The sequence below is a fragment of the Penicillium manginii genome (genome assembly GCF_028828005.1).
Source record: "Penicillium manginii strain IBT 31320 chromosome Unknown utg000004l:1.0-7231830.0:1.0-7236170.0, whole genome shotgun sequence".
NCBI classification, from domain to species: domain Eukaryota; kingdom Fungi; phylum Ascomycota; class Eurotiomycetes; order Eurotiales; family Aspergillaceae; genus Penicillium; species Penicillium manginii.
The window spans coordinates 492,467-509,591 of NW_026643105.1; the positions used below are offsets into that span (position 1 = coordinate 492,467).

Genomic DNA, 17,125 nt, shown 5'->3' on the forward strand with positions numbered 1-17,125 from the left:
AAGGGTAAAACAGAAACAAGACCAGTTGAGATAGAGACAGGTAGGACAGCATCGGATCTCGTGGGACAGCTGATGGGACAATCGGCCCAAATCTTAGGTGATAGACTTTGGCGCGTAATCAGTGGCTTGGAAAGCTCTTCGTCCGGATGTTTTACTTCTAGAAATAGCAGACACTTTTGTCAGCTCGACGAGTTGGTTCTCTCGTAGAGAGGTCACATACTCCGCATCCCTTGCAGGAACAGGTGTTGTCGCAAGTACAGCCCTGGGCACCGGTACAGGTGCAAGTCGCTCCACAACCACAGCCCATGATGGAAGATTGGTAGATTGAAAGAGGTTGAGGGTGGGAATAAAGTTGATAGTAGGGGATCCTTGATTGCGTGATAAAGGCGATGGATGAGGAAAGCAAAGTGCAGCGAAATGGGAGTTTTTCTTTATATCGATGCACCGGGTAGGACGGACATCATGATGGCGTCAGTGGGGGAGAGCGGACAAGAGGAACTTGAAACTTTGGGAAACCTTAAAGGAGGGAACTTCCAAAGGTTGGCCATGGATTTACCAATCTATAAGAGAGAGAGAGAGAGAGAAAAATGGTAGCAGAGATACTACCATGCTAGTAAAGGAGAGAGGGGAAGAGAGGAATGGGATGGTGGTTTTATAGATCAAGTATTCCTCTACATACCTCAAGGTTCTTTCCTCCACGTCAAGGACTACTAGCAAAGAATGGAAGATAATATGAACAAGGATAGCTATTACCTAGGGAAAGCTTGCCTACCGAATCGACCTCCTCAAAGTCCCTTGACGAAACTACTACTGAATCTTCCATCAAAGAGTCTGGTATCCCTCCAGTAAGATACTCCTTCGCCTTAGGCTTGACTCAAAATAGCTGCACACAACACAAGGACTGTAATTAGTGGACATAGCTACTAGTATTAGATTTAGGTTAAAATTCAAGTTGCTACATTGCTGAATCGTTTCATACCACTACCTTCTACCAGATACCTATTCTGGCTTGAAGGTATGGATATTATTAATTACTGAGATACTAGTAGTTCCAAGCACTGATATATACTCAGTAGTGCCCCTAAGTATGGTCCTGGTCCTTCTGGAATACTAGTAAGCGTAACAGGAAATTTAGAGGCTGTTGCCTTTGAATACCTAGGTATATGGCGGCAGGAGAACTTGGCCAGTGACCAGTGACCAGTCCCAAGGAGTCACACTCGCACTTACTACTCTCTCACATACACACAGCTTCTAGCAATCAACTGAGACTGTATCTGCCCTACTAGTATATTATTTAGGAGGGCAATGATCAGTGATTTACCATCTATAGGACATCTTGTGACGCCCTTGAACCCACTCTTGACCATCCAAACCAATCAACCTTGCCTAGGACCCTCAGAGTCTCCATCACCGATAAGCACATCCCATCTCCGCCCGAGCAGTCACACTCACACTTACTACTCTCTCACTCTACATCACTCCACCCTACAACACGAGAAGACGGAACTTACTCCTGAACACGTCGCCTAATCTACTATTATCTTCCTCCACTTTCACCCCCACCCCCTCATCTCCATCCCTATCGACAGTGCTAGAGACCTAGAGCTCCTCCGCTTCTCCCTGCAGCTTTGAAATCCCCGCGGTAGGTCTGCTCACCTGGTTCTCCCAAAAAGAGCCAGGGAACTGGGCAGATCGCATCTATCGACCTGGCCAACAATCCCCCTTCCCAACCTCTCGCCTCCGACCCCCCCTGACCTTCTTTTCCCATTCGATATCGATCCCACCTCCTCCGCCGGTCCCGAACGGTCCTCCAACTCCCCATCTGCCTCCTCTCCGTCCTCCTCTCGTACTCCTGCTCCAGCTCCAGCTCCAGCTCGCCCAGCAAACCCTCGGCGTCGTCGGCTTCCCTCGAGTAGCCCTGAAATCCCCGCTTCCGAAGTCGTGAGAACGAGATCCAGTACAAGAACCACTGGGGCAGCTGCGCCCCAGTCCGACTCTATTCACACTTCGGGCCGTGAACAAGAAGGCCACTTTCCCTCCCGCAAACGCAGGCGTTTGGCAGTCATGCGTGCTGATACTCTCTCCTCCACAAATGGCTTTTCACAAGCCTCGAATGGCTCAACTCCCAGGAAGGCCAGTTTGAATGGACAGTCCAGCAATGGCGACTCACATACGAACGGCACCTCCAAGTCTGTAGCTACTGGCTCGTCGTACTACGGTCATGATCGGGAGGAGGTGACGCGGATTTTGATACAGAGCCTCTACGAGTTGGGTTACGACGGAGCAGCTTCGACGTTGAGTTCGGAGAGTGGTCATCAGCTGGAGACACAGGGCGTTGCCACATTCAGAAGTGCCGTCCTGGGTGGTCGGTGGTCCGAAGCAGAGAAGATTCTCATACAATCATTCCACTGGGATGGCTCCCAAAATGGTCAAAATTCCTCGCCGCAGCAACCATTATTGTTAAATGAAGCGGCGGAACGGAACGAAATGCTATTCCATCTTCGTCAACAGAAGTTTCTAGAGCTCCTCGAATCTCGCAATCTTGGTTCAGCGCTGGGTGTCTTGAGGCAGGAACTAACACCGTTAAACTACGATATCGATCGCCTCCATGCTCTATCTAGCCTTTTGATGTGCCCCACCGAGTTGCTCCATGAGCAAGCTGGCTGGGAGCGCCCCATTACTGCATCCCGAGAACGGCTTCTCAACGAATTATCCAGTAAGAGACCCTTCCATTACCTTATGCCTCTGAACCCCTTACTCACTGATAATAGAATCCATTTCCCCCTCCGTTATGATACCCCAGCACCGGCTCGCCACCCTTTTAGATTTTGTGAAGAAGACGCAAATCAGCAACTGTTCGTATCATAATACTGTCGATTCGCCTTCACTCTACTCAGATCACATGTGCGACAAAAATGACTTCCCACGCGGTGTAGGTCTTGAACTCACCCATCATTCGGATGAAGTCTGGTGCTGCGAATTCTCGCATGACGGTACCAAGCTGGTCACTGCAGGCAAGGACCGCATGGTATTCATCTACGATACGACAAACTTCTCAGTGATCTCAAAATTGGCCGAAAATCACACCGACGGAGTGGCTTTTGCAAGCTGGAGCTCAGATGACACAAAACTAATTACATGCTCACAAGACAAGCAAGCCCGAGTATGGAATGTCGAGGTGAGTGTTTTCAAGATTGGTAATCCTATTGTGAAAATCTCGAGATTACTGACATCGAGCACAGACTGGGCGTTGCCTTCTCACAATTGATCACCACAATGAGCCAGTAACGTCAGCCGGCTGGGCTCCGGATGGAGAGTCCTTTGTGACTGGGTCACTTGATGCAAATTCACAGCTCTGCCTTTGGAGCATTCGCGGTCCATCTATACACAGATGGAAAGGTTCGTTCCGCGTACAGGATTGCGCGATCAGTCCCGATGGAAAGCGGCTGGTTGCGGCAGATACGGACTTCAAGATTCACGTGTTTGACCTTGACTCTCGCGAAGAAGATTATTGTCTCTCGCTTTCAAGTAAACCTACGTCGGTCACGATCAGTCGGGACTCGAAACATCTGATTGTGAACCTCGCAGAGGGCGAGATTCAATTGATCGATCTGGACACTACCGACGTAGTACAAAGGTTCAGGGGTCACAAGCAAGGCGAGTACGTTATTCGCAGTACTTTTGGAGGAGCAGGGGAGAACTTTGTCGTAAGCGGCAGCGAAGGTAAGTATCGTTGTGCCCAGATGGGGACTATTTTTGGCTGATTCCCCCGACCAGACTCGAAGGTCTACATTTGGAACAAGGACGATGGCCACCTTGTGGAATCTCTGGAGGGACACACCCGCGGATGTGTCAATTCAATATCATGGAACCCAACGAATCCGAGGATGTTCGCCTCGGCAGGTGATGATCGTGTTGTGCGAGTGTACGATATACAGCCTTCTTCCCCCTTCCTCTTCACGACAGCATACTGACTAGCCACAATCAACAGCTGGACTCCCGAAAATGATCGCCCTATCCCAACACGGGGCTCTGCTCAGCGAAGAGGAGTATCATCAAATGGGTTTCCCCGGACAAGTGCGTTACGAACGACGAGTGCTTTTTGAGACTGCTAAGCCAAACACCACTCATTTCTATCTCATATTTTCTCTGCATCTGTCGGTATGGCGGGCATGGGTATCGATTTTTGTTTCTGAGTTGAAAGACCAACGATAAACCAGTGTTCTGTTCATCACTTTTCCTCTCTCTTCTATCTGCTTGGTTGCCTATTTCCCCCCTTCTCGCTCCAGCATATACACCTATACGTCCATCACTTTGCACCTAGTCAGCTAGCAGACTAAGTATCAAATGAATATTGGAAAGGCCCTTTGAGTAATAGCCACGGGATGAGTGTTGGGCCCGTATAGACTAAACGTGCCCAAGTTCCTACGCTTTACCCCTAAGCACAGACGCGCTGCTGGTACTAGTATCATCATTTTAGCCTGGGTTGAGGTCATATCAAATACAGCCCTGGAGGGCAGGCCCATCTAGTCAACCCTTCGAGTTTGGAGCTGCTTACTTCCACCAGCCAATGGCAAACAATTACTGTCCTCCCCTCCCCATTTCAGTTTTCAAAAAGGTCGGGTTAGGGTTGATTTGGCCCCCGCTGAGCCGTAATTGGGGACACCCTTGTCCACTGAAGACATCTACCTGGGTGATTGCAGATTGACTTTCCTGAAGATGTTACACCCCAATAGCACTTTACTACATTAGGTGAAGAGGTACACAAGGTTTCAAGTTATTAAATGGCAAAATTTTTCAATTGAAAGCTGGCAACTCCGTCATTCGTAACTCCTAAACCAACGCAAAATAAGAGTCTGGGGGAAACAAAGTCCAACAAGGGAGTGGCGGGTTGTGAGTTACTGTACTGTCCCCAGAACAATTCAATAATAGATGTCGTAAGTGCCATCCTTTAGAGGAATGTACACGCTGTTTGGCAATTTTGAACTGGACTCGATGTGTGTCAGTTGCCATGGAGCTATTGAGCAGGTAGAAGGAGGGTTCATTCTCACTGAATCATATGATCTTCCCCTTTCCTCCACACTAGACTTGGCCCCTTATTTCACCCGGGCTAACTGTAGACCTGGGGCCAGTTGATCCTGGCTCTGTGCAGATAGAAAAAGCAATCCAAACCGATCGCATCGCGTTGCATTTTAGCCTCGTAAAGCAGATAATAGATTGAATACGGCTTGTGGCGATTATGAAAGGAGATCCGCAACTAAAGACATAATCGTTAGTAAAAAGGTATGCAAGAGAGAAAAGGAAAGTGAGCCTACCGTTCATGGGCATCTCGTCGATCTGGGTTGAGTAGTACAACTCAATGTCACGCAGGATGCGGACGTCATCACTGGTAACGAAGTTGATAGCCACACCCTTGCGGCCGAATCGACCACTACGACCGATACGATGAATGTAGTTCTCACGGTTGGTCGGGAGATCGTAGTTGATAACCAACGAAACTTGCTGAACATCGATACCACGAGCCCACACATCAGTAGAGATCAGGACACGCGAGTTACCCTGGCGGAAATCTTGCATAATACTGTCACGCTCCTTCTGAGGCATCTCGCCGTGCATGCTGGAGACGGTGAAGTTGGCTTCGCGCATCTTATCAGTCAGCCAGTCGACCTTACGCCTAGTGTTGCAGAAGATAACGGCCTGGGTAATGGTCAATGTGTCGTAGAGATCGCACAGGGTATCAAATTTCCATTCCTCCTTTTCGACAGCAATGAAGTACTGCTTAATACCCTCAAGGGTCAGCTCGTCACGCTTAACCAGAACGCGTACGGGATCGGTCATAAACTTGGTGGTCATGTCCAGCACGTCGTAAGGGAGAGTAGCAGAGACGACGACGACCTGCGTCGCCGGGGGCAAGTAACGGTAAACATCGTAAATCTGCTCACGGAAACCACGGTTGAGAAGTTCATCGGCCTCATCGAGGACAAGCATCTTAATGTGACGGGTGCGCAGGTGTCGGCGGCGGATCATATCTGCGACACGGCCGGGAGTACCCGAGACAACGTGCTGGCCGTAATCGAGTTTGCGAATGTCTTCGCCGACGTTGGTACCACCGATGCAAGCGTGGCATTGAACGTTCATGTAGTCGCCGAGAGCCATAACGACGGATTGAATCTGGGTTGCGAGTTCACGAGTGGGGGACAGGACCAAAGCTATTCAACAGAGCTTAAGTTAGCATCCTCGACCATAAATCTCAGGGAGCCCTCCTGCCTTTACATACCCTGGGTCTCGCGCACGACAGTATCGATCACCTGCAAAGTACTGATTGAGAAAGTCGCAGTTTTACCAGTACCGGACTGGGCTTGGGCGATGGTGTCGCGACCTTTGCAGATCTGGACAATGGCACGCGACTGGACGGCTGAGGGGGACTCGTAACCGTAGGCATAAATTCCACGGAGAAGGCTCTCCTTCAACTGCATATCCTCGAAGGTCGGCGCCACCGTGACCTCCTTGGAGGTGTTGAACTCCATGCGGTCTGCGCAACTGTTAGAACACACCACTTGAACCAAAACTCGAGGTGCTTACCATCCGCGCGTCTGTCGATTCCGTCCGCCATGATGAAGAGATTGAGATTTCCTCGGGAGACAGGAAGTGAAACTGAGAAGACCCAAGAAAGTTGAGGTTAACCCGACCGTTGGAATGACTTTTTGCGATTGGAGTGGTACGGGCACGTGATCTGTCCGCAAAGCTGCAGCTTCCACCGCGATGGCCGCCGCTTTGCACCGACATTCACTAGAATCACCAACCAACTCACTTTGTGCGCACCGGACATAACCGACGAGGTCCGATCGCGCTTTCAATATGCTTCTTGAGGACCAGCGATTCATTCACGAGGATCTGGAGAGGTTGGAGCAGGCTGTGGCTGAACGAGTGGCCGAAGAGCCGCGAACTGTAAGTCTTGCACTGCACATTCCAGACGACTCTACGATGATGTAGCTTTACTAACCAGAGCGCACTAGGCCCGCGATCGCCTTACTCGCGACCATGTCGTATCAACATTCATAGATCAAATCGAGAGACAATCCAGGACCCTCTTGGAGATCTACACAGACGCCGATGGACAGCGCGAAAGAGAAGTCCAGTCAATCTCCACGGGCGACCAATTCGAGGAGTTCTACAAACAGCTAGATGAAATCAAGGATTTCCACAAGAAAATACCCCGGCGGGGCTGTTGAGGACCTCGAGCAGGCGTACAAGAGCGAGAGAACTCTCATGGACATTGACAACATGTTCACTGGGGAGGAGCGATTCGGCCAATTCCTCGATCTGACTAGCATTCACGAAGATTATCTAAACTTGCCTGGAGTAAAGCGCCTTTCCTACATCCAATATCTCGATGTTTTCGAACAACTTGTGCAGCCATATTTGCCCCTCAAGCGCAAGGACAAGCTTTCCGACAAGTACTTCCGTTATGTTGCCGAACTTTCTAGCTACCTCGAAGGCTTCATCAAGCGCGTGCGACCACTACAGGATTTGGATAAGCTTTTCGCAGCCTTCGATGAGGAATTCGACAAGCAGTGGTCCGCGAAGGAGGTTCCCGGCTGGACAGAGAACGCCACCGAAAATGGCACGTCAGGGCCTAAGACAGAAGGGACCGGCGAAGGCACCTGGTGCCCGGCTTGTGAGAAAGAATTTAAGAATGAGAATGTCTATCGAAACCACTTGACAGGCAAAAAGCATATTAAGGCCGCAGAGGCTAAGAAAGCCGCTGGCGAGTCGGGTGAAAGCTCGGCACCTGTCAAGTCTGGCACTTCTGCATTTAGCTTGAAGGAACGCGCCATTGCTGAGCGTGAGCATCGTGTACGTTGCCTTACTAAGGAACTTCAGCCTGAACGACAGGCTACCCGGATCAACGTGGAGCGCAGACAAGGTATGACGGAAAGGGAGCGTCAAATGGAACTGGAGACCTTGATGGCCGAGCCTGAAACCTTTGGCGACGGTCATGGTGGGGATCAATCCGACGACGACAATGACGATCAAGTCTACAACCCCTTGAAGCTGCCGCTAGCATGGGATGGTAAGCCTATCCCATTCTGGCTTTACAAGCTGCACGGTCTCGGAGTCGAATACACATGCGAGGTTTGCGGAAATTTCGTTTACAAAGGTCGCCGAGCATTCGACAAACACTTCTCTGAAGGTCGACACGTTCACGGCTTGAACTGCTTGGGCATCACATCAAACACCAACCTTTTCCGAGAGATCGTTAGCATCGCTGATGCTATGGCACTCTGGGAGAAGCTTGAAGGGGAACGCAAGAAGGAGCGGGATTCTCGTGAAAACGTCGTGCAGATGGAAGATGCTGAGGGCAACGTCATGCCGGAGAGAATTTACCTGGATCTTCAAAAGCAGGGCATTCTTTAGTCGATACGGTTCTTGTCAATCGTCCAATGGATCGGGGGCTGGGGTCGGTGTATGAACATTATTCAAAAGCTACGGAGTTTGGCGAATGTGATGGGTTGGTTTCATGTTTTTGCATTGCCATGGTAGGCTGAATACTCAAAGTAACTGGAAACTGGAATACCTCTAGAAATATCATCATCATCTGCTTATATTCCCTCCAACCCGTCAAAGTATAGGGGTGTAGCGTATATCAATTAAAGTCACGTGTTTTCGTGATCCATGGGTGACGATCCGTCGCGTTTTTTCCGCCAATTCGCGTCAGTTCGATTTGAAAATGAGAGTCAGATCAAAATGAAGCTGCTCGTGAAGATGTGATCTTCAAATCTTCATCCATGGGTTTCAATTTCACATTCCTCTGCGACTTGCTGCAGAGGCTGGAGGACGACCGGACCACAAAAACAGCGTGGGGAACAGACATTCCTGACTTCCGGACAATTCGACAGTGGTTTAAGAAACATGATGGTCACATTAATCATGATGGCACGGACAGGCTAGCCTTACTGTCATGCATGTTTCCAGAAAAACGGACCGATCGTGTGTTTTGGTTACAAGAAACCACCTTGGCCAGGGTCATCGGTCGCTGCTTGGGTTTAGGATCCTCACGACTGTCAGAATTAGACCAATGGCGAAAGCCAGGGGGTCCAGATCTTGGGAGATGTGTTGAGACTGTGATGGGTCAAGCAGAGAATCATGTACCCCAAGGTCGAGAAGTCACCACTAAGGAGATTGACCTGGCCCTGGGGATGATCGCATCACGGTGTCGGTTCTCTGGGCCCGATGTACGCCGACAGCAGACCGCTGTCGGCGTCCAGAGTGTTCTCACTCCTTTATACCGCCGCTTGAGTAGCCGTGATGCTAAGTGGCTCACTCGTATGATTCTGAAGAGCTACGCCCCAGTCATAATCCCGCCCAAGCATGCCTTGGAACAATTCCATTTTTTGCTCCCGCATCTCCTCCAATTTCAAAACACTTTTGAAGGAGCCTTACGAATGCTAGACCAACAGCCCATGAAATATTTCCCACCTCACCCGAATCCAAAAATGGCTGCTAGCCTATGTGCAATGGCTCTGGAGTATCTTCAACCGCAGATGGGTATCAAGATTGGACGGCCTGAATACTTCAAGGCTCGCGGTATCAAACATTGCCTTAGTATGACCAACATGCGTCGAATGAGTGTTGAACGGAAATACGATGGAGAGTATTGTCAGATACATGTGGATCTTACAAACCAACGCACGCCATTTCGTATCTTCTCCAAGAGTGGAAAAGAGTCAACGGAAGACCGGTCCGGTATTTTCCCCAGTTTAGAGAAGTCGCTGCGGATTGGATCAAAAGATTGCAAGTTTTCGCATCGCTGCATCCTCGAGGGCGAGCTAGTTGTATGGAGTGACGTGCGTGGGGAGATTGTAGGTTTTCACAAACTTCGAAAGTTTCTTTCTCGCTCTGGGATCATGATTGGCATTGATAACGACTCGCCGTATGTTTTAACCTCTTACTATATGGGTGAATATTTACTAAAAACTAGCAGACCCCAACCCTATGAACATTTGATGATCATCTTCTTTGACATACTGGTCTTAGATGATGATATCTGCTTGAGGAAGCCTCATCGGCAAAGAAGACTGCTACTAAAGGATGTGGTGAGCCCTATTGACGGTCGAGCCGACCTCGCTCACCAGGAAGTACTTGATTTTGCTCATCTCGAAAGTCGAGAGCGACTTGAAGTAAGTTTTGCACGAGCCATTTCCCAACGTTGGGAAGGTTACGTGCTTAAAGCTTCTGATGATCCATATTTTCCTATATACGCTGCTGGTACAAACGCCTCGTTCGGACGATGGATCAAGTTGAAGAAAGATTATATCCAGGGTCTTGGGGATACACTTGACATTGCATTGGTTGGGGCCTACTATGAGGTCAGAGACGCCGCCGCTCTCTCGTCAGTGAAAGGACTCAAATGGACGCATTTTTTGGTCGGCTGTCTGCAGAATAAGGAAGCTGTTCTGGAACTTGGTGAAACTCCCCATTTCCAAATAATTGACGCTCTTCATCGGCATTCCATGCATAAAGACAACATGCAAGCTCTGAATCAACATGGCGAGTTTTCTGCATGTGATCCAGACGAATGTCCTGCATTTTCAGTTGAATACGGGTATAGGGAACTATCCAGGGCTTGCGTACTTTTCAAAAAGCCCTTTGTCGTGGAACTGAATGGCAGTGGGTTTGATAAGCCATCCGGTGCTAGGTACTACGCCCTTCGTCACCCGCGCATTCTGAAGATTCACACAGATCGAACGTTTGAGGATGCCGCATCCTTCCAGGAGTTACAGCTTCTAGCTGAAGCTGCCCGCTCTGTACCAACAGAGGAGCTGGCTGATGAGATAGGGCATTGGCGCAAGCGATTAAAGGTTAGCAACGGACTCAATCAGTACATCGTTCCAAGATCGCGCAGTCTATCGTCAACATGCAGCTCAGACTCCGAATCTGAAGGGGATTCAAAATCAAAGACCTCCCACGCCACGTCATACGACAGCGAAAAGGAGCAAATCTCAGAACCGAGAACACATCAAAGCCAAAGTCAGGATTTGGAGAAGCCTACTCGCATTCAGAGAGAAGATAATACGTCAGGAACTCCTGTTATATACCTTGACGACACGGATTCAAGCTCGTCTTCAAGCAGCCCTCGCCTCAACGAGAACATCTTGATTGAAAATGAGAATCTATCATCGCGACAACATACCAGCCAAACAAAACATGGCAACACGCACGAGACAGGAGATGATAAGAACCCTCTTGAAAACTACGAGTCGCCGGTGAAGACGGAGATCCCATTCTCAAGTCCGCAAGGTGTTTGGCACATCTCCCCGGTCAGCGAAAAAAGCACCCAACCTGGAAAATATTATGTTCAAGCACCCGACAATTCCGGATCGATGTCGCAGGAGAGTGCCCTACAATCACCATTAATGACAATTCCAGTATACATGTCTGGGCCCTCGTACATGCATCATGAAACTGATACGTCGGGTCATGCTGGACTTCATGAGTTCATACAGGCACTCAACTCCCAATCTTCAATTGATTCTCTTGAAAAGTCAAACCCTAAGGCTGTCTGCCAAGGCATGGCTTTTGGAATCGTCCTGGTCAACCCAAGTGAACACCCACTCGGCAAAGAAATCCACCTCGCAGCAAATGCTATATCTGAAATATTTCGGTGCAAAAGATCTTGCCTTCCCACCCGGTGCAAGATTTTCTTCTTGGACTCGGCTATTTTGCAACAGGATATTAAACCTGAAGATCCTATATTTTGCGTACAAGAAACTTGGTCAGAGCTTGGTCATCAGTACTACTACGCCTGTCTTCAGTGGGGCTTGGATGAAAACTCCAAAGGTGGCACTATGGTAGATACATCTGGTTCTTTCATGATCGAGAATCACTGTGACAACCCAAACAGTCATACTTCGCTTGCACTTTCGGTGACTTTTGACGAGAGTGAGATCCTAGCACTAGGCGAGACCACCACCAAAAAACCAGCAATCCAATAGAGTTGAGCGAAAACCAATACCATAATTGAAATCAGCCAAAGTTTCCACCTTAATTAGACTCAAGAAACAAAATTGCAAAAACTTTCGAAAAAAAGTAGTGGGTTTGGGGGTTCGAACGCGCAGCCTCGTCGTCGCAACATTTCGTGACAACTTCACTCCCTTCCTAATCGGGAAGCCCATTCCCAAGACTTGGGATAGATTCACATCTAAATCTTCCAAAAAGTAGACAAATATATAAATAATCAACAAAAAAAAAAGTTCATTATACCTCGACAGCCCTTTGGGAATGCTTTTATGACCACCCGCCCACCTGGATCCTCCCCCGTCACTCAGCGCCAGGCCGCAACGCTGAGGGCGGCTCCCCAGTTTTGGACCTGAGGAGCTTCGGTGGTGAGTGGCTTTGCCACTGGACCACCTGAGGTGAGGACGTTGACGGTACTTCGGATCTTGAAATCGTGTAGTATCTTTTTGACGTCATCTCCCCAGTGTTTGTTATTACATAGATCGGCTGCTCTTTCCTGCGCAGCTTTGTTTAGACCAGTTTGAATAGTCCATCAAGACCTTAGGAAATACAAGTCAGGTATCATTAGCAAAAATGAGTTGGCTGTTGTCATGCACAGGTGAGGTTTTCGAGAAATGGCTAACTGGGGAGGCAATATTGATATACACTCTGAAGCTCACGCGCACCCATGTTGGTGTTCAATTGTCTATATTATCAATATTTAGTACACCAGATGCTAAGATCTTTCTGGGTGAATGGTTTCTCGCTCAGCTGACTGCCCGGGGGTTTTGTGTACCCACATATTCAGATGCTAACTTTCTATCATGACAGGAGGCCCCTGGCTCGCTGGACTACCCTGCCTCCTCTCTCCGCGCACGAACATCTCGCATGATCGCCTTCGCTTCTTCCACCTCCATACCATCCTGACATAACTCGCTCGCCAGCTGATCTGCCCGTTCCAACTCCTCGTGTCGCAAGGCATACTGAGCCAGCCAGAGACGCGCTTTCGACGTAGTGGCTGTGGGCTGATGCCACGCCTCTCCCGCATTGGAGTCGTCGTTTTGCATCGCGAAGGATGATGTACGGGGCTTTTGTCGACGACGAGAGCGAGGCATATTGTCGGCATCATCGTCGCCAGAATGTTCCCCGTCACTCTGAGCAGCATTCTCCGAAGCAGACGAATACTCATCCTCATCCGAGTTCTCCTCTTGGACAGGCGCGCCGCCTGTTTCTTGTTGGAGGGTCAGTTCCATATACGCAGCCGCTTCCTCTTCATCGCCGAGACGCTCATAGAGGGTTGCGATCTGGTGCAGGGTTTCGGGGTCGAGCACTTTGCGAGCGCTCGCGCCAGGGCTTGCGCTTGGCGCCGTGTCGTCTGTATAGTAAGACCCGGCCACAAGTGCACGTTTAAGTGCCTGGATACTTTGCTCGACTCGGCCCATCTTCGCATAACATGAGCCGACGGCTTGCCACATCTTCGGGTCGTAGGGGCGCAGGGCGGCGGCACGCTGGTAGTAAAAGAGGGCGTAGAAAGACATGTCAAGCACCTCATAAGCTTGGCCCAAACCATACCAGGCACGATAATCTTTTCGGTTAACGTCGACGGCCCGACGATACGATTCGATAGCGGTATGGGTATTTTTCATCTCGATGTACTCATGGCCCATGAGAGTCCAGGCCGAGAGGAAGTTTCGATCCAATGTTAAAGCACGACGGAAGTACATAACTGCCTTTTCATGTTCCGATTTGAGAGAGTAGTAGTTGCCCACAACGCAGCATGTTTCCGGGCGAAATTTGTCTGTTGCGGTGGCGATTTGCGCGACAAAGGCCAGGCGTGGCCGCTCATTCATGACATACAAAATGTTAGAGTAGTGGTCGAGACTATCCAAGCGGTGGGGTGATGTGGCTAGGATATCAGTGAAAATAGCTGACGCTTCCTCAAAATCTATAAATTGTTAGTGTGAGGCATCTATTGGCGGCCGCAACAACAACAACAACAACAACAACAACAACAACATACCTTTGGAGTGATAATAAAGGAGTGCCCTTTGAGTCTTCAAGAATGCACTAGTGGGGAAAATTGATTCCAGCTCTGAAAGTGCCTGGTATGTATCTTCCGTAGCCTGGTATAGTTCCTGGCTGCAGTAAACGTGGAATATGAGTGTCATGATGTTTTGAGGCAGGTGGTCCACGATTTGTTTCAGCTGTTGCGGGATGTCAGTATCACGTATTAAAGGGTTATGGGAATTGGAAGATCCTACATCCTCGGTGCTTGCCAAAAGATCGTTAAGCTCTTGCCATGCTCCCCAGTGGAATGGGTTCTGATGCACACTTCGAAGCAACCACTTCTTGGCCAACTCTTCATTCCGCCCTTTCAGCAGAACGACCGCGTAGAGATATTCCAACCAGCCCTGACCTTTATCATCCAGGCCTTTTGAACTGCGCTCCACCAGCCATCCTTCTAAGCCTCGGGCAAGATCCGGGAGTTCTCTGTTGACCGCCATCCCACCATCCGCTGGACCTAGTACCATCTCGGTCTCTTCATTCTTGCGCTTTTCACCGGCTAGATATTTGGCATAAAGCGCAAGAAACAATGACTTCTGACTGAGTCTTGGGTATGGGTTTCGCGCGACAGGGCCCTTGGAGCCAAGGAATGGGGATGCCTTGTCCTTGCCTTTTAGCGAATGTCGCGATTGTTTTGGTTTTGAGCTGGGGGAGGTCATGGAGAGCGGAACCGGAGGGGTATTTGGTGGTAAGAATACGGCTGCGCAGCGGTCATATTCGCGAGTGTCAAAATAGGATTTCGCGAGGAGGTACTTGTGAGCTTCTTGATTTTCGAGGGCGACCTCGGTAGGGTCTTGGGTTCGTAGGTATGGGTTGATAGGAGGGGGAATTGGATCTGTGATCTCCATTGGGGATTCGGGGTCTGTCTCTTCGTGATCGATTGGTGAAAGAGAATCAAGCATTTCTGCTGCCCTATTTGCGCATCTGTTGTTAGTCCCATCTTCTTTTAGAGATGCGGAGAGGGAAGCGCATACCACTTCGACGATTGGTAGAGACATCGCTCTGAGCACTTGATTGTAGCATCCTCCAGCCGGTACTTCAGCTCTTGTAGGTTGTCGTTTGTGACGTCCATGGCTACGAGCGCCAGTGGGACGTACGCAAATATTGGAAGATAGGCGGCGTGCGACACTCATGCACGTATGCACGTATGGAGATCCAGATGCAAGTAAAAGTGGAAGATGCAGTGCCTCTTCACGACCGGGATTATACCACCCAGATAATTGACAGGAGAGATTGTCTCGTAATCAACGCAATTCAGAGTCGGAACGAATAGCTATGTCGGCTCGGGGCTCGGCGCGTTGTTGACGCGGCGGATGAACTGCAAGCGATCGGCGGGGTAGACCACGCGGGGGCAAAGGAGAATTTCAGTACAGGCTTCGAATACCGAATCAGGTCATTGAAGCCGAAGATCAAGGTTTGGAGCTGGCGTATGTAGATGTAAAGAGAGTAGTAAGTTGAAGCTCAGTTGAAACCACTGGCAGTCATTAGGGTGTTCCTGCCTCAGGCATCACGAAATACAAAAAGGGACAAACAAAATGGACCCCTCCGCGGGGAAAGAACGGGTTGGTCTATTTGCTAGTTCAATTAACTCAACTCTTTTCCTCCCCCACTCCCTTCACCTCTCATCATCTCACTATGGCTTCCACTACCAAGCGTGCCGATTTTGAGGCTATCTTCCCTTCGCTGGCCCAGGATATCCTGGCTCATGCGAAGCGGTACAACCTCCCCGCCAATGCCCTGGAATGGTTCGAAAAGGTACTGTAGGACAATCATTATGCCCCCTTACTGTCTCTGACCGCCACTTCATATTCAATCGAAACATGGAGACTAATTTGATCCTTCTCTAGTCCCTGAATGTCAATGTCCCCGGTGGCAAGCTCAACCGCGGTCTTTCCGTGCCCGACACCGGCCTCGCCCTCCTGAAGAAGCCCCTGACCAACGAGCAATTCGAGCACCTGAGCATCCTGGGCTGGCTCACCGAGCTCCTCCAGGCCTTCTTCCTGGTCAGCGATGATTTGATGGATAGCTCCATCACCCGTCGTGGTCAGCCCTGCTGGTACCGCCACGAGGGTGTCAACCTGATCGCCATCAACGACGCCTTTATGCTCGAGTCCGCCATCTACCTTGTTCTGAAGCAGCGCTTCCGCTCCCACCCCGCCTACATCGACATCGTCGAGCTCTTCCACGAGACCACATGGCAAACTGAGCTGGGCCAGCTGTGCGATCTGATCACCGCTCCCGAGGACAATGTCAACCTGGACAACTTCTCCATGGAGAAGTACATGTTCATCGTCACCTACAAGACCGCCTACTACAGCTTCTACCTGCCCGTCGCTCTGGCCATGATCTACCTCCAAACCGCCACTCCAGAGAACCTCAAGCAGGCTCACGACATCCTGATCCCTCTGGGCCAATACTTCCAGATTCAGGACGACTACCTTGACAACTTCGGTGACCCCGCTGTCATTGGCAAGATCGGTACTGATATCCAGGACAACAAGTGCTCCTGGTTGGTCAACCAGGCCATCCCTCGCTGCACCCCCGAGCAGCGCAAGATCCTGGATGACAACTACGGCCGCAAGAACTCCGAGCAGGAGGCTAAGGTCAAGAAGGTCTTCGAGGAGCTCCAGCTGGAGACCCTCTACAAGGAGTACGAGGAGAAGGTTGTCGGAGAGCTCCGCAGCAAGATCGCGGCTGTTGACGAATCCTCAGGCCTGCAGAAGGAGGTCTTCGAGGCCTTCCTGGGCAAAATCTATAAGCGAACCAAATAGACGACTAGATGGCGGAGCTTGGGAGCCACAAAAGTGATACCAAACGTCCTACTTTGATTTAATGTGCGATATCAGCATTCCAATTGATAATGAACTTGCCAGTGGGTTTTTAGGAATCACGGGTCTACTAACTAACTATTAAATTTTCCAATTTGTTTCAAAATTTCCATTAATTTTCTCTAGCCTCGATTGACCTTGAGCCGATTCGATTTGAAGCTTTGTCTAAGGTTATGAGTGCACTCGACACATAAAGTCTACGGAGTGGAAGTGAATAATGAATCATACTACTAATA

The 17,125-nt window shown here is 49.7% G+C and overlaps 6 protein-coding genes across 6 annotated transcripts; 4 read left to right on the forward strand and 2 right to left on the reverse strand.

The window, feature by feature from the left end:
* Positions 1-1,680: 1,680 nt before the first annotated feature.
* On the forward strand, positions 1,681-4,106 carry N7533_003888 (WD40 repeat domain-containing protein; the record flags this gene model as incomplete). The annotated part of the gene is made up of 5 exons (XM_057100538.1): positions 1,681-2,716; positions 2,772-3,178; positions 3,243-3,723; positions 3,778-3,925; positions 3,992-4,106. Coding segments are annotated over 5 exons (2,187 nt in total), but the record flags the coding sequence as incomplete, so codon positions are not given.
* Positions 4,107-5,237: 1,131 nt separating this feature from the next.
* N7533_003889 (ATP-dependent RNA helicase eIF4A) lies at positions 5,238-6,613 on the reverse strand (the record flags this gene model as incomplete). Its single annotated transcript, XM_057100539.1, has 4 exons — positions 5,238-5,257; positions 5,316-6,209; positions 6,278-6,532; positions 6,583-6,613. The coding sequence occupies 4 exons, from the start codon at positions 6,611-6,613 to the stop codon at positions 5,238-5,240; spliced, it is 1,200 nt and encodes a 399-aa protein (XP_056960169.1).
* Positions 6,614-6,858: 245 nt separating this feature from the next.
* Positions 6,859-8,418, forward strand: N7533_003890 (SF3a splicing factor complex subunit PRP9; the record flags this gene model as incomplete). Its single annotated transcript, XM_057100540.1, has 3 exons — positions 6,859-6,948; positions 7,017-7,138; positions 7,197-8,418. The coding sequence occupies 3 exons, from the start codon at positions 6,859-6,861 to the stop codon at positions 8,416-8,418; spliced, it is 1,434 nt and encodes a 477-aa protein (XP_056960170.1).
* Positions 8,419-8,789: 371 nt separating this feature from the next.
* On the forward strand, positions 8,790-11,996 carry N7533_003891 (ATP dependent DNA ligase domain protein; the record flags this gene model as incomplete). The annotated part of the gene is made up of 1 exon (XM_057100541.1): positions 8,790-11,996. The coding sequence occupies one exon, from the start codon at positions 8,790-8,792 to the stop codon at positions 11,994-11,996; it is 3,207 nt and encodes a 1,068-aa protein (XP_056960171.1).
* An 852-nt stretch (positions 11,997-12,848) lies between these two features.
* N7533_003892 (anaphase promoting complex subunit CDC23) lies at positions 12,849-15,133 on the reverse strand (the record flags this gene model as incomplete). The annotated part of the gene is made up of 3 exons (XM_057100542.1): positions 12,849-13,942; positions 14,018-14,973; positions 15,036-15,133. 3 exons carry the CDS (start codon positions 15,131-15,133, stop codon positions 12,849-12,851), a joined length of 2,148 nt encoding a protein of 715 aa, XP_056960172.1.
* Positions 15,134-15,696: 563 nt separating this feature from the next.
* On the forward strand, positions 15,697-16,832 carry erg20 (bifunctional (2E,6E)-farnesyl diphosphate synthase/dimethylallyltranstransferase; the record flags this gene model as incomplete). Its single annotated transcript, XM_057100543.1, has 2 exons — positions 15,697-15,816; positions 15,909-16,832. 2 exons carry the CDS (start codon positions 15,697-15,699, stop codon positions 16,830-16,832), a joined length of 1,044 nt encoding a protein of 347 aa, XP_056960173.1.
* Positions 16,833-17,125: the final 293 nt, after the last annotated feature.